The sequence below is a fragment of the Palaemon carinicauda genome, chromosome 28, assembly GCF_036898095.1.
Source record: "Palaemon carinicauda isolate YSFRI2023 chromosome 28, ASM3689809v2, whole genome shotgun sequence".
Taxonomy (NCBI): domain Eukaryota; kingdom Metazoa; phylum Arthropoda; class Malacostraca; order Decapoda; family Palaemonidae; genus Palaemon; species Palaemon carinicauda.
In genome coordinates, this window is record NC_090752.1 from 43,741,680 (window position 1) to 43,761,427 (window position 19,748).

General features: G+C 44.0%; 1 protein-coding gene across 5 annotated transcripts in view; it reads right to left on the reverse strand.

The window, feature by feature from the left end:
* The window catches only part of LOC137621537 (uncharacterized), a 165,596-nt gene that overhangs the window by 17,258 nt on the left and 128,590 nt on the right, over nucleotides 1-19,748 (reverse strand). For all 5 annotated transcript variants that reach the window (XM_068351908.1, XM_068351911.1, XM_068351912.1 and 2 more), the window contains 2 exons: nucleotides 12,423-12,547; nucleotides 2,532-2,650 (listed from right to left, as the gene is read on the reverse strand). In XM_068351908.1, the coding sequence (XP_068208009.1) occupies nucleotides 2,532-2,650; nucleotides 12,423-12,547 (244 nt within the window). The remainder of the gene's footprint in view (nucleotides 1-2,531; nucleotides 2,651-12,422; nucleotides 12,548-19,748) is intronic.

Sequence of the window (19,748 nt, forward strand, 5' to 3'; positions counted from 1 at the left end):
TGCCATGTCACAGAATTGGGACATCTGGGAAAGGATTTATCTCTTTCCCCCGGTGAATCTTTTACTGAAAGTCCTAGACAAACTGAGATCCTTCAAGGGACGAGTAGCCTTGGTCGCACCCAACTGGCCCAAGAGCAATTGGTACCCTCTCCTACGAGAGTTGAGACTACATCCTCACCCGATACCCAATCCGGTTCTGTCTCAGATAGTACAAACACGCGTTGTGTACGCTTTCTCAAACATTCAGAGCACCCTAACTTTATGGACTTCATGAAGTTTGCGGCCATGCATGGTGCCAATATCGATCCTCAAAACACCCTGTTCCTAGAATCAGATAAACGGGATTCCACCATCCGCCAATATGATTCTGCGGTTAAAAAGTTGGCTAAATTTCTGATAGACTCAGACGTACACTGTATGAACTTGAACCTTACAGTCACTTTCTTTAGAACTTTATTAGAATCAGGTCTGGCAGCCAATACTATCACCACTATTAAATCTGCTTTGAAAAAGATCTTCCTAGTGGGTTTTAACATAGACTTAACCGACTCTTTGTTAGCTTCAATTCCGAAAGCCTGTGCCAGACTGAAACCGGTTACTCGTCCTACCCCGGTTACCTGGTTCCTTAATGATGTGCTCAAATTGGCTTCTGATACCATTAACAGTTCTTGTGATTATATTCCCCTTCTCAGGAAAACACTTTTCCTTGTGAGTTTGGCTTCCGGGGCAAGAATTTCTGAACTGGCAGCTTTGTCAAGAGACCCGGGTCATATTGAGTTCCTTCCTTCGGGAGAGGTCCTTCTTTCACCTAACAAATTCTTTTTAGCTAAGAACGAAGACCCTCAGAACAGATGGTCCTCCTGGAAAATTGTTCCCCTCACGCAAGATCCGTCTCTGTGCCCCGTTACTACTCTTAAGTCTTATTTATCCCGGACCTCCTCTAACTCCTCCGGGCCTCTATTCGTTAGAGAACAAGGCGGTACCATTACCATTAAAGGGATCAGGCAACAAATTTTGTATTTTATTAAACAAGCTAGCCCTGACTCTTTTCCTCTTGCACATGATATCAGAGCGGTTGCTACTTCGGTGAACTTTTTTCACCACATGAATTTTACGGATCTTTCTAGGTATACAGGGTGGAAGTCACCGTCAGTGTTCAAGAAACACTATCTTAAACATTTGGAAGCCCTTAAATTTCCTACAGTAGCTGCAGGGAGCGTAGTTACCCCCAGGTAACTCACATGTTAATTCCTTGTCATTTTATCTCTCCCCCTTACCTGCCTCATTTATACCCTATTTGTATTCGTTGGTTTCGCACCTGATTACTATTACTATATTTGTAAATTTTTGACTCCTGAGTATCTGTATATATCATCACTCACGGCATTATTATACCTTACCTTTTTTGTCAATTGTTCTACCAAGTGGATTTATGTTCTTTTTAAGGTACCCTTATAGCTGTTTTTGGCACTCATCTCTGATTAAAGTAACTTGTGTTTCCCTTATGTTTATGTTTCCTTTATTTTTCAAGTTTGGTGACATTTCTCTTGTATATATTCACTGGCCGGCACAGGTTCAAGCCCAGAAAAGGGATTTTGACGTAGGAAAAATCTATTTCTGGGCGAGGGACCTGTGCCGCCCAGTGAACCCTCCCAGCTCCTCTCCCTTGGAGTCCCCAAACTTTGGGTGCTAAGGAGTTGGGTTCTGAGCGGATGCAGAGTTGGTGGTGCCGAGTGAGGTTGAACGGCTCTCCTCTATTGGGGTCTTTGTCGTGGATGAATCTAAATAGTGCGGGACCTCTGGATTATACGCCCAATTCCATACCGACACCAATAGGTGAGCGAGCTAGTTAACCTAGCACTCCTTTACATTTTTTCTCTGGTATATTTAGCAGTAAATTACCTAAGAATAAGTGCTAATAGGAGCTTATTCACTGGGCGGCACAGGTCCCTCGCCCAGAAATAGATTTTTCCTACGTCAAAATCCCTTTATTTTTCCATGTTTCCTTTCCTCACTGGGCTATTCTCCCTGTCGGAGCCCCTGGGTTTATAGCATTTCTGCTTTTCAAACTAGGGTTGTAGCTTAGTAATTACTGTAATAATAATAATAATAATAATAATAATAATAATAATCCCCTAAAAATGAATGGAAAAAATACTTTGGTTGTTTAGAGCGAAATATAATGAAAAATAGAGCAAAGTTATAAAATTTATTTTGTAATCAGCAGTGACTGCTGTAAAACAAATAAACATGGAAATGTAGGTTATTATAGAGTATGTGGGTGGGCAAGTATATCCGATGGTGAAAAATCTCATACATAGCTTGAGTAGTGGATCCGCAGCCTCGTAGTGTAGGGGTTAAGAACAGAAAATCTGCATATTATGTTAAAACAATTAGTGTCTTTGCTTTTTACAGCTAATCAATCAAACTTAAGCTAAACAAAAAGTATCAGTAATAATATTGTAGATGAAAATTCAAGAAATAAGATGTAACTCAAAATACTTTTATATTGCCCTAAAAAAAAATCTTACCTTGTATATAGACCAAGATCCACATGATGCGAATTAACTATTTGTAAAGTCACGGCTGAAAATGCTAATGGGTGACATTTTTCTGGATAAAAACAGTACATATCACTCACACCATAGACCTGGAAACACAAAAATAATGCCATAAAATATTGCCCTATAAATGGCGATGAGTTTAAAAATTACTGCTTTTTAAACCCTAGACTAAATAGCTCAGAGAATGACCATGAATGAGAGGTAAATCAGTTGTTGTTTGTGGATGATACTGTACTGGTTGCAGACACAGAAGAGAAGCTTGGACGATTAGTGACAGAATTTGGAAGAGCGTGTGAGAGAAGGAAGTTGAGAGTTAATGTGGGTAAGAATAAGGTTATGAGATGTACGAGAATTGAAGGTGGTGCAAGGTTGAATGTCATGTTGAATGGAGAGTTACTTGAGGAGGTGGATCAGTTTAAGTGCTTGGGGTCTGTTGTTGCAGCAAATGGTGGAGTGGAAGCAGATGTACGTCAGAGAGTGAATGAAGGTTGCAAAGTGTTGGGGGCAGTTAAGGGAGTAGTAAAAAATAGAGGGTTGGGCATGAATGTAAAGAGAGTTCTATATGAGAAAGTGATTGTACCAACTGTGATGTATGGATCGGAGTTGTGGGGAATGAAAGTGATGGAGAGACAGAAATTGAATGTGTTTGAGATGATGTGTCTAAGGAGTATGGCTGGTGTATCTCGAGTAGATAGGGTTAGGAACGAAGTGGTGAGACTGAGAACGGGTGTAAGAAATGAGTTAGCAGCTAGAGTGGATATGAATGTGTTGAGGTGGTTTGGCCATGTTGAGAGAAAGGAAAATGGCTGTCTGCTAAAGAAGGTGATGAATGCAAGATTTGATGGGAGAAGTACAAGAGGAAGGCCAAGGTTTGGGTGGATGGATGGAGTGAAGGAAGCTCTGGGTGATAGGAGGATAGATGTGAGAGAGGCAAGAGAGCGTGCTAGAAATAGGAATGAATGACGAGCGATTGTGACGCAGTTCCGAGGTAGCAGCAGTAGGGGATTCAGCATTATGAAGCTTCATCTGTAGTGGATAATGTGGGAGGGTGAGCTGTGGCACCCTAGCAGTACCAGCTGAACTCGGTTGAGTCCCTTGTTAGGCTGGGAGGAACGTAGAGAGTAGAGGTCCCCTTTTTTGTTTTGTTTCATTTGTTGATGTCGGCTACCCCCCAAAATTGGGGGAAGTGCCTTGGTATATGTATGTATGTATGTAAGCAAAAGCACGACTATCTAAAACCAGATAGGGATACAATGTTGTAATATTTGGCAACTCAAAGGACCCATTAATTCTAGAGTGGTAGTATTACTATAATTACTAGCTAAGCTACAACCCTAATTGGAAGAGCAGGATGCTATAAGCCCAAGGGCTCCAACAATGAAAAATCATATTTCAATTATAAAATAAATTTTTGAATATACTTACCCGGTGAATATATAGCTGCAACTCTGTTGCTCGACAGACAAAAAAACTGTACAAAAAACTCGCCAGCGATCGCTATACAGGTTGCGGGTGTGCCCATCAGCGCCAACTGTCAGCCAGATACCAAACTCCATGTAAACAAAGACTCAATTTCTTCTCATCCCACTGCGTCTCTATTGGGGAGGAAGGGAGGGTCGTTTAATTTATATATTCACCGGGTAAGTATATTCAAAAATTTATTTTATAATTAAAATATAATTTTTAAATATTTAACTTAGCCGGTGAATATATAGCTGATTCACACCCAGGGTGGTGGGTAGAGACCAGTTAAATATGTTTACATCTTATGAGCTAAGAGTTTTTATTTCATTTTAGAAGTTATCAAAATAACAAAAACAAAATAAATAGGTACCTGGTAAGGAAGTCGACTTAGACGATTACTCTGCCTTATAAGTACGTCTTCCTTACGGAGCCTCGCGATCCTCTTAGGATGCTGACAGACCCCTAAGAGCTGAAGTATCAAGGGCTGCAACCCATACAACAGGACCGCATCAAACCCCTAATCTGGGCGCTCTCAAGAAATGACTTTGACCACCCGCCAAATCAACCAGGATGCGAAAGGCTTCTTAGCCTTCCGGACAACCCATAAAAAACAACATTTCAAGAGACAGATTAAAAGGATATGGAATTAGGGAATGTAGTGGTTGAGCCCTCACCCACTACTGCACTCGCTGCTACGAATGGTCCCAGTGTGTAGCAGTTCTCGTAAAGAGACTGGACATCTTTCAAGTAAAATGACGCGAACACTGACTTGCTTCTCCAATAGGTTGCGTCCATTATACTTTGCAGAGATATATTTTGCTTAAAGGCCACGGAAGTTGCTACAGCTCTAACTTCGTGCGTCTTCACCTTAAGCAAAGTTCGGTCTTCCTCACTCAGATGTGAATGAGCTTCTCGTATTAACAATCTGATAAAGTATGACCAATCATTCTTTGACATAGGCAAGGATGGTTTCTTAACTGAACACCATAAAGCTTCAGATTGGCCTCGTAAAGGTTTAGTACGCTTTAAATAGAACTTAAGAGCTCTAGCAGGGCATAAGACTCTTTCTAGTTCATTGCCTACGATCTCCGATAAGCTGGGAATATCGAAAGATTTAGGCCAAGGCCGAGAAGGCAGCTCATTTTTGGCTAGGAAACCAAGTTGCAGCGAACAAGTGGCTTTTTCCGACGAAAATCCGATGTTCTTGCTGAAGGCATGAATCTCACTGACTCTTTTAGCCGAGGCTAAGCATACCAGGAAAAGAGTCTTAAGAGTGAGATCTTTCAGGGAGGCTGATTGTAACGGCTCCAACCTGTCTGACATGAGGAATCTTAGTACCACGTCTAAATTCCATCCAGGGGTAGCCAAACGACGCTCCTTGGTGGTCTCAAAAGACTTAAGGAGGTCTTGCAGATCTTTATGTTGGAAAAATCTAAGCCTCTATGCCGGAAGACCGATGCCAGCATGCTTCTGTAGCCCTTGATAGTGGGAGCTGAAAGGGATCGTCCTTTTCTCAGGTATAAGAGAAAATCAGCTATTTGAGCTACAGAGGTACTGGTCGAGGATACAGAAACTGACTTGCACCAGTCTCGGAAGACTTCCCACTTCGATTGGTAGACTCTAATGGTAGACGCTCTCCTTGCTCTAGCAATCGCACTGGCTGCCTCCTTCGAAAAGCCTCTAGCTCTCGAGAGTCTTTCGATAGTATGAAGGCAGTCAGACGAAGAGCGTGGAGGCTTTGGAGTACCTTCTTTACGTGTGGCTGACGTAGAAGGTCTACCCTTAGAGGAAGACTTCTGGGAACGTCTACTAACCATCGAAGTACCTCGGTGAACCATTCTCTCGCGGGCCAGAGGGGAGCAACTAACGTCAACCTTGTCCCTTCGTGAGAGGTGAACTTCTGCAGTACCTTGTTGACAATCTTGAACGGTGGGAATGCGTAGAGATCCAGATGTGACCAATCTAGGAGGAAGGCATCTATATGTATTGCTGCTGGGTCCGGGACTGGAGAGCAATAGATTGGAAGCCTCTTGGTCAGCGAGGTTGCAAAGAGATCTATGGTTGGTTGACCCCAAGTGGCCCAAAGTCTCTTGCACACATCCTTGTGGAGGGTCCATTCGGTTGGAATTACTTGCCCTTTCCGACTGAGACAATCTGCTATGGCGTTCAAGTCGCCTTGGATGAACCTCGTTACTAGGGAGATGTCTTGACCTTTTGACCAGATGAGCAGGTCCCTTGCAATCTCGTACAACGTCAGTGAGTGGGTACCTCCTTGTTTGGAGATGTACGCCAAGGCCGTGGTGTTGTCCGAGTGTACTTCCACCACTTTGCCTCGAAGGAGATACTCGAAGCTTTTCAAGGCCAGATGAACTGCCAACAGCTCCTTGCAGTTGATATGCATGCTCCTCTGACTCGAGTTCCACAGACCTGAACATTCCCGACCGTCCAGTGTCGCGCCCCAGCCCAAGTCCGATGCGTCCGAGAAGAGAACGTGGAACGTGGTGGGGAGTCTGAACAGCCAGGGGAAGACCCTCTCTTAGGTTGATATTGTCCTTCCACCAAGTCAGACAAGACTTTATCTTTCCGGAAATCGGGATCGAGACCGCTCCTAGCGTCTTGTCCTTTTTCCAGTGAAAAGCCAGATGGTATTGAAGAGGACGGAGGTGTAGTCTTCCTAGTGATACAAACTGTTCCAGGGATGACAGCGTCCCCACCAGACTCATCCACAGCCTGACTGAGCAGCGTTCCTTCTTCAGCATCTTCTGGATGGATAGCAGGGCTTGATCTATTCTGGGGGCTGATCGTCTTGTTGTTCAGCAACGTCCTCATCAGATAGTTCCTCATCCGAAAACTGATGAGGAAACGGCAACGGAGTGGGCAACGCCTGGCTCGCTGAGTCCGGTCGCACTGGTGCATGCGTGACGGAGCCGGACGCAACGTCATGGAACTGCTGCACAGTCTGTGAACTGTCAACAACCATGGGTGCGCGAGGACGCACAGCGTCCACCCGAGACTGTCTAGACCGTCTGGGTTGTGCAGTCAACACCATACCGGGTTGCGGAGGTTGACGCACCGCGTCAAAACAAGTCACCTCTGATGGTTGTTGAACGTCCTGAACGTCAACAACCATCTCCGAGCGTCGCTTAACGTCAACGTGCGGCTGGCAACCCACACTGGGTCGCATCGGTGGAGGAACCACCTCAACTGGTAGACGCGAGAAGGTTACCTCAGCGTCAACAGGACGCACAACCGACCGCTTGGAAGGTTGTTGGCCAGAAGGTTCAGCAGCAACCTTCTCCGCATTAAAGTCCTCTATCAAGGACGCAAGCTTGGACTGCATGTCTTGCAGCAAAGCCCATTTAGGGTCTACGGGAGCAGGTGCGGCAACAGACGGGGTTAGCGACTGAGGCGGTACCGCTTTCCATCCCTGAAAGCCTTGTTTATGCATGACATAATTGTACAGCAAAACTTCAAAGGCTCGAAAACCGCTGTGAAGTTGACCTGTAAAAAACTTGGAGCGTCTCCTGGCCAGGCGCCAGGGAGAGTCTACGAGATTTGAGAAGTCTATCTGGGCAGAGGCAGGAACTCCCAAGCAGAGAACTTCTCTCGTGACATATCAGACTCTCGCTCTATAAGCCAGTTTAAAAGAAGGGAAAGCAAAGGCTGTATCCCCCAAACTCCTCCTGGTGATAAACCAGTCGCCTAGCAAACGTAAAGCTCTCTAGGAGAGCGAGAGAGCACTAGCTTATAAACAACGGCTTCGAAGTAGCTAGGCCTAGTGTAAGCTCTGACGTTTAGGCGAACGAGGAGCAGCAGTTACAAAAAGATCTGGACAAAGATCCTTATCAGCATGATTTAATTAAAGTCCATAGAGGGCTAAGCAGCTTTAGGCTCCTCTCTGTCTGACAGAGTCCTCAAGGGAATATCAGTAGGAGGGGGAACAGCAACTTCCTCATCTAAAGGAACCTTGTCCGATAATAGCTGAGTCTCAAGCAAGAGAGAGACCTACCGTGGTGGCAATGCTTTACAAGCAGAGTCCACACGCACTGGTGCATTAGTAGCGGACCAGGACGCAACGTCATGTAACTGCTTGACAGTCTGTGAACTGTCAACAACTGAACTGTCAACAACAACAGGTGCGTGAGGACGCACAGCGTCCACTCGAGACTGCTTTGACTGCCTAGACTGAGCAGTTAAAACAACTCTAGAATGCGGAGGTTGACGCACAGCGTCAAAACAAGTCAACTCCGATTGTTAGCGAACGTCCTGAACGTCAACAGGAGCATCAGCAAGTGGCCTAACGTCCAAATGTGGCTGAAAATCCACACGAGACCGCATCGAGTGTGGTTCTAAACAACCTGACTGACGTGACTTAGCTACGCCAACGTCAACAGGATGCACAAAGGAACGTTAGGTTGGCTGAAAGCCAGGATATCGATGAGATAAACGGCTAGTCTTAACGGACTAATCGGCAGAATAGTCTTCCATAAGGGAGGCAAGCATATTCTGCATGTCTTGCCGTACAACCCATTAAGGATCAACGGAAATGGTTGCGGTAAGAGACGAGGGTAACGTCTGTGACCGCAACACTTTGCCAACAAAAAAGACTCTCGGAGTCTGTGTTACGCTTTTGTTAGGCGGCGAGCAGTTTTCCGATGACTGCATAGGGTCAGAGCTGTCCTAATGGCTGCAACCAGGACGCTGGACCTGTCCTGAAAGGACTGACTTTCGCTTAAGGGCCTCGAAACCTTGTTTCAGGTTTCTTATGCGAAAAGCCTTCGGATGACGAGGAGAAAATTGTCTCTCTCGCCTTATGGTAGGGGAGATCTTGGTAAGATATACCCGATACCATAGAGGGAAACGTCTGTTCGCTGATCAAGGCCTCTCGAACCCATAAGTCGTACGACATTACTTCTCCCCTGGGCTTGGGAGCTTGCAAGAGGTCCCGGACTAGGTGAACGACAGGCACGAACAGACGAACCCTCGGACGCAACACTGTAACACTTTGCGCAATATCACTTTATCACTACGATTTTCTGTATTGCACTTATTTCACTGAAATCGAAACTTTTACTGATTTCTACCTGAAGCACGCAATTCTACCCTCATCAAAAGGTAGTAAATGCGAAATCAGTCGTATAATGCAAGCACATTAATACCAGCAAAAAAAACAGTAAACATCTTTTAAGATAAAAAAATTCAGTGGTTGGGGAAGAGAATAAACACTAGTTCATTCAAAACTACGTTTTCAATCTCTCACCGTACATTGCCTGGGGACGAGAATAAAACTAAAAACGTTTTATCCTTTCTCCCCGTACAGAGACTAGGGACGAGAGTAACTCGAGAACAACGTTACCCGCTTGAACGGAACGTTTTCTCTCCTCTCTCTCCCTCCGTCTCTATCTCTCTCTCTCTTTCTCTCTTGATTTCGCACCTAAGAGAAGAGCCCAATTACGTTTCGTCAAAAAAACATGTTATTTGACCAAAGGAAAAAACTGAAAGGTTTTTCAATTAAACAGTTCCTTTAAAATAGAATTTAAAACATTTAAGCTTTGAAAGAAGAATGAACAAAACGTCAGAATCGATTTACTCTTTCTGCAAAGTGAAACCGTGATACACTCTCTCTCTATCGTAACGATAGAGCGCAAACTGCGTAGCATAAATAAACTAAACGTTAGTTCATCTTTGAAAACAGTACGAAGACTATTCAAAGAAAATCTTTCATAAAATATTTCATTTAAAAAGTTTTAAATCCTTAGCTCTTTAAAAGCTATTTACGATTGAAAGGGCTCAACGTTGATTAACTTCGGTTTCCAAGTTAGGACCGCCTACTCTCAGGAAAGGTCGCATATAAACAAAACATTAAAATTTATTTTTTATGTTTATTATAAATGGAAAGTTAATCGAAGAGGCCTAATAAAGGCGGTGAGATATAAAATATATAGAGGAAAATCTATAATTAATTTATAACGTGATAAGATAATTACTAAAAGCCTAAACACACTTCCGTCTAAGGGAAGGGTCGGCCATTTAAAAGTCAAAGAAAGTCCATACTCTCTTTGTCACCAAAAATTAAATCTATCCAAAACGAGTTCAAGATTTAAGATGAAGATAAAACACCTGCACTGCGAAAGCTCAAACCAAAATGAAGTACTTCACCAAATATGTTGAGAAAACTCCAGGTTCTACAGCGAGTAAAAGTACGTCTTGTCGACACGTCGACAGAGAAGAAATTGAGTCTTTGTTTACATGGAGTATGGTATCTGGCCGACAGTTGGCGCTGATGGGCACACCCGCAACCTGTATAGCGATCGCTGGCGAGTTTTTTGTACAGTTTTTTTGTCTGTCGAGCAACAGAGTTGCAGCTATATATTCACCGGCTAAGTTAAATATTTAAAAATATCACAGTGAGAAAAGAAAATAAAGAAATAAATAAAACTATAAGAGAAATAATGAACAATTAATATAGAATATCTTGAGAACTTTGTCGATGTCTCACAGGATGTAGATACAGGAGAGGGGGTTCATCATATAAACATTCGCTGCAACTTTGAACTTTTGAAGTTCCACTGATTCAACTACCTGATTAGGAAGATCATTCCACAATTTGGTCACAGCTGGAATAAAACTTCTTGCATACTGTGGAGTACTGTATTAAGTCCCATGATGGAGAAGGCATGACTATTAGAATTAACTGCATACCTAGTACAGTAATATGAGCAGGATGGTACTGTCTTGGAACATCTGAATACAAAGGATGGTCAGTTATGAAAAATCTCATGCAACATGCCTAAAGTACTAACTGAATGAAGATGCCAAAGATTAATATCTAGATCAGAAATAAAATATTTATTAGACTGCAAGTTCTTGTCTAGGAAATTAAGATGAGATTCAACAACTGAAAACCAGACAGGAGAACAACATTCAAAACTAGGCACAATGAGAGAATTAAAACAATTCTCCTTAATAGACTGATAACCGGAAATCCTAAGACTTTCTCAATGAGCTAATGTTTTGTGCAATTGAAGAAGGAAGACACAAATGTGTTTCCCAAAAGTAAATTTGATATAAAGAATTACACCTATAATTTCAAAGGAGTTGTGTAAAGTTTAAGAAACCTTGTCAATGCTGAGATCTGGATGTTGAAGAGCCACTGTCTTTGCCATACTTACAATCATACTTTGAGTTTTGTTTGGGTTCAACTTCATGCCCCATAATTTGCACCATGCACTAATTTAAGCTAGATCTCTACTAAGGGATTTACCAACCTCAGATCTACATTCAGGCGATGGAATTGAAGCAAAGAGAGTAGCATCATCTGCATCAGCAATGAGCTTGTTTCTAGGCCAAACCACATGTGCATATAGTATACAAAGTAATGGCCCATGAACACTACCCAAGGGAACACCAAATATCACATTTCTATACTCAATCTGTTGTCCATCACTCTTTGCAATCAATTACTCAAAAAATCCTTAATGATGCTAAGAAAACACCCACCTACTCCCAACTGTTTGAGTTTGAAAAAAAGGGCCTCATGGTTAACACAGTCAAAGGCAGTACTAAAATTGAGGCCAATCATACAAACTTTCTAACCACAATCAAGGGCTTTCTGTTAAGCACTAGAAACTATAAGAAGGGCATCACATACTCCAATGCCTTTACTAAAGCAAATTGCAAACTAGAGAACAGATGATTACTTTCAGTACACCTATTTCGAAATTCTGCCAAAAGACGTTAAAAAACTTTAGATAATATGGGAGTTATGGGAATTGGGTGGTAATCAGCTGCACTTAAGTTACCATAAACACATTTCCTTCATGGGATAACATTACCGATTCCCCAGTGCTAAAAGAACCTCTTCTTGCAAACTTGCGTGAACTTACAAATAACCTAGGAGCTACGAAATCAGCAGTCTTTATAAAAAAAACAAAGGAAAAATACCACTTGGGTCTATACCTCCTTAAGCATCAAGGTCCATCAAAAGAATTTAAATTTCGGAGGACAAAAAATCTAAGCTAGTTAATTTAGCCCCTGGAAAACAGGAATGAGGAAGATCGAGGTTCTCATTACTGTACTTGGTTTACTGTCTAACACATCAGCTAAAAGAGTTGCATTTTCATATTTTTCTTAGGACAGAGAGTGAAAGAGGCATCTGGTTAAGTAAAGAAGGAACTATTAAGTCTACACCAAATCATACAAATTGAAGGGCATCTCATTGGATAGCTAGTGCCTTGGCCAACCTACTACCAATAAAACCATAAGTCAATTGAAAGGAAAGTAAATGGGAAAATTCTTAGTTTTAGGGGTAAATGGTGATAATAGAGAGCTTCCACAAAAATAATATTACTATACATAAAGCCTCAAATCATTAGCTAGTCTGTGTATTCTTACCTTAACCATTTCATGTTCACTGTTTATTCTCTTTACCAAGTTGTCCAAAGGAGAAATGAGACTTGTGATTGTAATGCTGTTGTAAGTACTTCCGCCAATTAATGCAACACTAGAAAATGGAACACCTGAAAACAATATGTACAGTAAATTAACAGGTGTCATGACATGACTAATGAAAGAATAAAACAAAATTAAAAACTGTATCTCAATACTATTCTCGTGAAATTAAAATATTTAGATAAATTTAAATCTCAAGCAAACCGAGATTATTTAAAAGCCACTTATTTTATTAAAAAGGCTTGCATTTGGTATCTGAATCCCTCTGCTCACCTAGATTTCCTTTTACATACCCAATTTTGTTTTTGTTTTCACATTTTAACTCAAGTGATAAAAACATGCTGTAGTTTCTGCTGTGCCTGATTATGACAAGTTTGCAACGTTTAATGTCAATAAATAATTCTACAAGACTTATTGATGTCTTTTTATATGATCTAAGAATGCACAAGTATTTATCATCATTATTACTTTAATAAAGTAATGTCGTTTAATTTGATCGTCCTACGCATTACTAGGTCCCCCTCCCAAATAACTTTCCCAAAGAATTTTTTTATAAAATGAAGTGAAAACTTAGACATGAATAAAATTGAAGATGAGTTGTCATGTATGAAGAAAGTACAAAAACCAAATTAAAAGAAATGCAGCTACAGCCACCAAATGATTAAAATGATATTTTCATTATAAAATAAATTTTTGAATATACTTACCCGGTGAATATATAAATAGCTGACGTCTCCGACGGCCCGACAGATTCCAAAAAACTCGCGAGCGATCGCCATGAAGGTTGCGGGTGTGCCCACCAGCGCCGACTATCGGCCAGATACCGCATATACTTCTCAACCACTCCAGTTCTTCTCAGTCCGCTGGGTCTCTATCGGGGAGGAAGGGAGGGCCTTTAATATTATATATTCACCGGGTAAGTATATTCAAAAATTTATTTTATAATGAAAATATCATTTTTAAATATTAAACTTAGCCGGTGAATATATAAATAGCTGATTCACACCCATGGTGGTGGGTAGAGACCAGTATTAATACAATAAAGGCGTATATGCTCAAGAGTTTTTGACAAATATTTCATAAAAAACAAACTTAAGTATAGGTACCTGGTAAGGAAGCTGACTCTGATGATTACTCTGCCTCATTAGTCCGCTTTCCTCACGAAGCCCAGCCATCCTCTCAGGATGCTGAAAGACTCCCAGGAGCTGTTATATCCAGGGCGAACACCCCTATAACAGGACCTCATCAAAACCCTTAATCTGGGCGCTCTCAAGAAACAACATTTGACCAAAGATTGCGAAAGACTTCCTAGTCTTCCGTACAACCCAAGACAAGATTAAAAACATTTCAAGAGAAGATTAAAAGGATATTGGGATTAAGGGAATGTAGTGGTAGAACCCTCACCCACTACTGCACTCGCTGCAACGAATGGACCCAGTGTGTAGCAGTCCTCATAAAGAGTCTGGACGTCTTTTAAGTAAAATGAAGCGAACACTGACTTGCTCCTCCAAAAGGTCGCGTCCATAATACTTCGAAGGGATCTATTTTGCTTAAATGCCACCGAAGTCGCTATTGCTCTCACTTCGTGAGTCTTGACCTTGAGCAAACTACGATCCTTCTCACTTAAATGAGAATGTGCCTCCCGGATTAAAAGTCTAACAAAGTAAGATAACGCATTCTTAGACATGGGCAATGAGGGCTTCTTAACGGAGCACCATAAAGCCTCAGAACAACCTCGTATTGGTTTAGTTCTAGACAAGTAAAACTTAAGAGCTCTAACGGGGCACAGCACTCTTTCAACTTCATTACCTACGATCTCTGAAAGACTAGGTATTTCAAAAGATTTAGGCCAAGGACGAGATGGAAGTTCGTTCTTGGCCAAAAAACCAAGTTGAAGAGAACATATAGCTTTATTCGTCGAGAAGCCGATGTTCTTACTAAAAGCATGGATCTCACTGACCCTTTTAGCCGAAGCCAAGCTCACCAAAAAAAGTGTCTTGAGGGTAAGATCCTTCAGGGAGGCTGAATTTAAAGGCTCAAACCTGTCTGACATTAGGAACTGTAGGACCACGTCTAAGTTCCAAGCAGGAGTTGAAATACGACGCTCCTTAGAGGTCTCGAAAGACTTAAGGAGGTCTTGGAGATCTTTGTTATTTGAAAGATCCAAGCCTCTATGCCTGAAAACAGAAGCCAATATGCTTCTGTAGCCTTCAATGGTGGAAGCAGAGAGGAAGCGACCGTTTCTCAGATACAGGAGAAAATCCGCAATCTGCGCTACAGAGGTACTGGAGGAGGAAATAGATGAGGACTTGCACCAATCTCTAAATACCTCCCACTTCAACTGGTAGATCTTGATTGTAGAGGATCTCCTAGTCCTCGCGATTGCTCTGGCTGCCTCCTTCGAAAATCCTCGAGCTCTTGAGAGTCTTTCGATAGTCTGAAGGCAGTCAGACGAAGCGCGGGGAGGCTTTGATGAAGTCTCTTTACGTGAGGCTGCCGTAAGAGATCCATCCGTAAAGGCAGACTCCTTGGAACGTCTACCAGCCATAGAAGTACCTCTGTGAACCACTCTCTCGCGGGCCAGAGGGGAGCAACCAACGTCAACCTTGTCCCTTCGTGAGAGGCAAACTTCTGCAACACCTTGTTGAGGATCTTGAACGGTGGAAATGCATAAGCGTCCAGGTGAGACCAGTCCAACAGAAAGGCATCTATGTGGGCCGCCTCTGGATCTGGGACTGGAGAGCAATAAGTCGGGAGCCTTTTGGTCAGCGAGGTCGCAAAGAGATCGATGGTGGGTTGACCCCAAGTCATCCAAAGACTCTTGCACACATCCTTGTGGAGGGTCCACTCTGTAGGGATCACCTGACCTCTCCAACTGAGACAGTCCGCCAAGACGTTCAACTTCTCTTGGACGAACCTCGTCAAAAGTGAGATGTTTCGATCTTTTGACCAGATGAGGAGGTCCCTTGCGATGACGAAAAGAGCGTGGGAGTGAGTGCCTCCTTGCTTGGAGATGTAAGCCAAGGCCGTGGTATTGTCCGCATTCACTTCTACCACCTTGTTTCGAAGCAGATTCTCGAAACTCGTCAGTGCTAAATGGACTGCCAACAGCTCCTTGCAGTTGATGTGAAGGCTCCTCTGGTCTGCCGTCCAAAGACCCGAGCATTCCAGACTGTCCAGAGTCGCCCCCCCAACCCAAATCCGACGCGTCTGAAAATAACACATGGTTTGGGTTCTTGACTGCCAGAGACAGACCTTCTCGAAGTCTTATATTGCTGTCCCACCAGGCCAGGCAAGTCTTGACTGGCTCGGAGATCGGGATCGAGACCGCCTCCAAAGTTTTCTCCTTGTTCCAATGGGAGTCTAAATGGAACTGGAGAGGGCGTAGGTGAAGTCTCCCTAGAGAGATAAACTGTTTCAGGGATGAAAGCGTCCCTAGGAGGCTCATCCAGCTTCTTACAGAGCAATGGTCTTTCTCTAGCATGAGACGGACTTTGAGCAAAGCTTGCTCTATCCTGTTGGCAGACGGAAAAGCCCGAAAAGCTAGACTCTGTATCTCCATCCCCAAATAGAGAATCGTTTGGGAGGGAGTCAGCTGAGACTTCTCTTTGTTCACCAATAGGCCCAACTCCTTCGCAAGATCCAACGTCCACTGTAGGTCCTGCAGACAGCGATGACGGGACGACGCTCTGAGTAACCAGTCGTCCAGGTACAGGGAGGCTCTGATCCCCGACAAATGTAGGAATTTTGCTACATTTCTCATGAGCCTCGTAAAAACAAGAGGAGCAGGGCTGAGGCCGAAGCACAGTGCTCGGAATTGGTACACCACATTCCTGTATACAAACCTTAGATACGGCTGAGAATCTGGGTGTATAGGAATGTGGAAGTACGCATCCTGCAAGTCGAGAGAGACCATCCAGTCTCCCTCTCTGACTGCTGCTAGAACGGATTTGGTGGTCTCCATCGTAAACTTTGTTTTGACAACAAACACGTTGAGAGCACTGACATCCAGCACTGGCCTCCAACCTCCTGTATGCTTTGGAACTAGGAAGAGACAGTTGTAAAAACCTGGGGATTGAAGGTCCGAGACTTTCACCACCGCCCCCTTCTCTAACAACTGAGACACCTGCAGATGTAATGCCTGTCTCTTCGACTCCTCTCGATACCTGGGAGAGAGGTCTATCGGATAGTTTACTAGAGGAGGTCTCCGTACAAAAGGGATTTTGTAACCCTCCTTTAGCAACAAAACAGACTCCCGGTCTGCACCCCTCTTCTCCCAGGCCTGCCAGAAGTTGGTCAATCTGGCCCCTACTGCTGTCTGAGGACGTAGGCAGTCAGACTCTGCCACGGGAGGACTTAGATCCTCTCCTCTTACCCCTCTTACTATCGGCACGAGAGCCTCCCTTACTGGGAGCTCTGCCACGAAAGGGCGGGATAAACCTTGTTGCTGGAGTATCAAATTTAGGTCTGTTGACATAAGAGGACGAAGGTACAGCCTTACGCGCAGACGTGGCCATCAAATCATGAGTATCCTTCTGCACAAGAGACGCTGCGATATCCTTAATCAGCTGCTGCGGGAACAGGGCAGAAGACAATGGCGCAAAGAGTAGTTCTGACCTTTGACAAGGAGTGACACCTGCAGACAGGAAAGAACAAAGAGTCTCTCTCTTCTTAAGAACTCCTGCTGTAAAAGTAGCAGCGAGTTCATTAGAGCCATCTCTAATAGCCTTGTCCATGCAGGACATAATTTGCACAGAGACATCACGGTCTGCTGAGGAGATCTTCCTACTCAAGGCTCCCAGCGACCAATCCAAAAAGTTGAAAACTTCAAAGGCCCGATAAACTCCTTTGAGGAGATGATCTAGGTCTGAAGAGGACCAGCAAACCTTCAAGCGTCTCATGGCCAGACGACGAGGAGAGTCTACGAGGCTTGAGAAGTCTCCCTGGGCAGAGGCAGGTACTCCCAAGCCGAGAACTTCTCCCGTGTCATACCAGACGCTCGCACGAGAAGCCAGTTTGAAAGGGGGAAAAGCAACAGCTGACTTCCCCAAACTCCTCCTGGTCATTAACCAGTCGCCTAATAAACGCAAAGCTCTCTTAGAAGAGCGAGAGAGCACTAACTTTGTGAACGACAGAGTCGAAGCAGCTAGGCCCAGCGTGAACTCTGATGGGGGCGAACGAGGAGCAGCAGACACAAAATGATCAGGAAAAAGTTCCTTAAAAATAAGCATGATCTTCTTAAAATCAAGAGGGCTGAGCAACTTTAGGCTCCTCTCCGTCCGAAAAAGTCCCCAAAGGAATATCAGTTGGAAGGGGATCAACGACTTCCTCATCCGACGGAACTTCGTCCGACAACTGCCGAGTCTCGCGATACGGAGAGACATGCCGAGGAGGCAACGCTTGACAGGCTATGTCAACATGCGACGGAGCAGCAGCAACAGCTGAGGTAACGACGTCACGCCGCGGCTGCAAAGACTGAAAGTCTTGTGACTGACAAACAACAACAGCCTGAGTTGATTGCCGTTCGACATCACGTCGAGACTGCATTGACTGCAGGGTCTGAGCAGGAAAAACAACATCTGACTGCGGTGACAGACGTTCAACGTCACGTCGGGGCAACGGAGTCGGTCGACGAATGTCAGTGCGGGGCTGCGGTGACAGCTGCTGAACGTCACCTTGAGACTGCGGCAAAGGGGGTTCCACGTTACGTGACTGACGTGAATGACGAGGAACACGATCAGAATCGCGTTTAAAAGCACTAGAAACGTTAGCGCTAACATCATAAGGACGAGAAAACACCCGTTTAGGCGGCTGAAGGCCAGAGTCACGCTTATCGTACTGGCGAACCGCAAGCAAAGGATCTTTGCGAACCTGTTCATGCTCGTAAACCTCCATTAAAGAGGAAAGTTTAGACTGCATGTCCCGCAGGACAACCCACTTCGGGTCAACAGGAGTCGGAACGGGCCGTGACGTCGGTAACGTCTGTGCATGCAAATCATCGCACCTACCGAGACCCTCGGACTCCGTGTTACGTTTTCGCTTAACAGGCGAACAGCCATCCGATGACTGAAAGTGGTCAGAGCTGCCCCAATGGCTACAGCCAGGACGCTGGACCTGTCCTGAAGGGACTGACTTGCGCTTTAAGGGTCTAGAAACCTTACGCCAAGGTTTCTTATGCGACAAGTCGTCGGAAGACGAGGAGAACTTAGTCTCCCCCGTCTTATGGTAAGGACGTTCTTGATGAGAAACGTCTGATACCAAAGAGGGAACGTCTGTACGTCGGTTTACACCTCTCGCTCCCTTAAGTCCTACGACATTCCTTCTCCCCGGTGCAGGGGAGCCTGAAAGAGGTCTCGGACTAGGGGAGCGACAAGCACGAACAGACGAACCCTCGGTCGCAACACTAAACACATTTTGCGCACTTTCCACTTTACCACTTTGATTTTCTACTTTACCACTTTGACACTTTAACAACTTAACATCGGACATAAGCTGGTTCCTGTCCGAGGCTAAGGTTTCAACCTTCTCACCTAATGCTTGAATAGCTAAAAACATATCGCGCATTGAAGGTTCATGAGTGCTAATAGGGGGTTCAGAAACTACCACTACAGGGGAAGGATTAGGTTCAGGGGCATGGGAGGAGGAAAATTCTAAAGATCTAAATGAGCTTCTCCTCACCCTATCTCTTTCGAGCTTACGAGTATACTTTTCATACTCTAACCACTCAAATTCCGAAAAAACCACGCACTCCTCACACCGATCTCCTAATTGGCAGGATTTACCCCGGCAATTAGAACAAACAGTATGAGGGTCGATAGAGGCTTTCGGAAGACGTTTGTTACAATCTCTCGCACATTTGCGATATACAGGAGAAGGGTCAGCCATTATGAAAAACCAGAGAAAATCCAAAGTAAAGCCAAGTTCATCAACAAAAACAAAAAGCAAAAAAGGTTTCAAGAGTTTTATTGAAGGAACACACCAACACAGCGAAAGCCAATAAAACCCAAAACAAAGTACTTCACCAATTCGGTAGAAAACTCGAGGTCTAGAGCGAGCGGAACCAATGTTGTCGGTGACACCGACAGTAAAGAACTGGAGTGGTTGAGAAGTATATGCGGTATCTGGCCGATAGTCGGCGCTGGTGGGCACACCCGCAACCTTCATGGCGATCGCTCGCGAGTTTTTTGGAATCTGTCGGGCCGTCGGAGACATCAGCTATTTATATATTCACCGGCTAAGTTTAATATTTAAAACTGTGTATGTTATGTA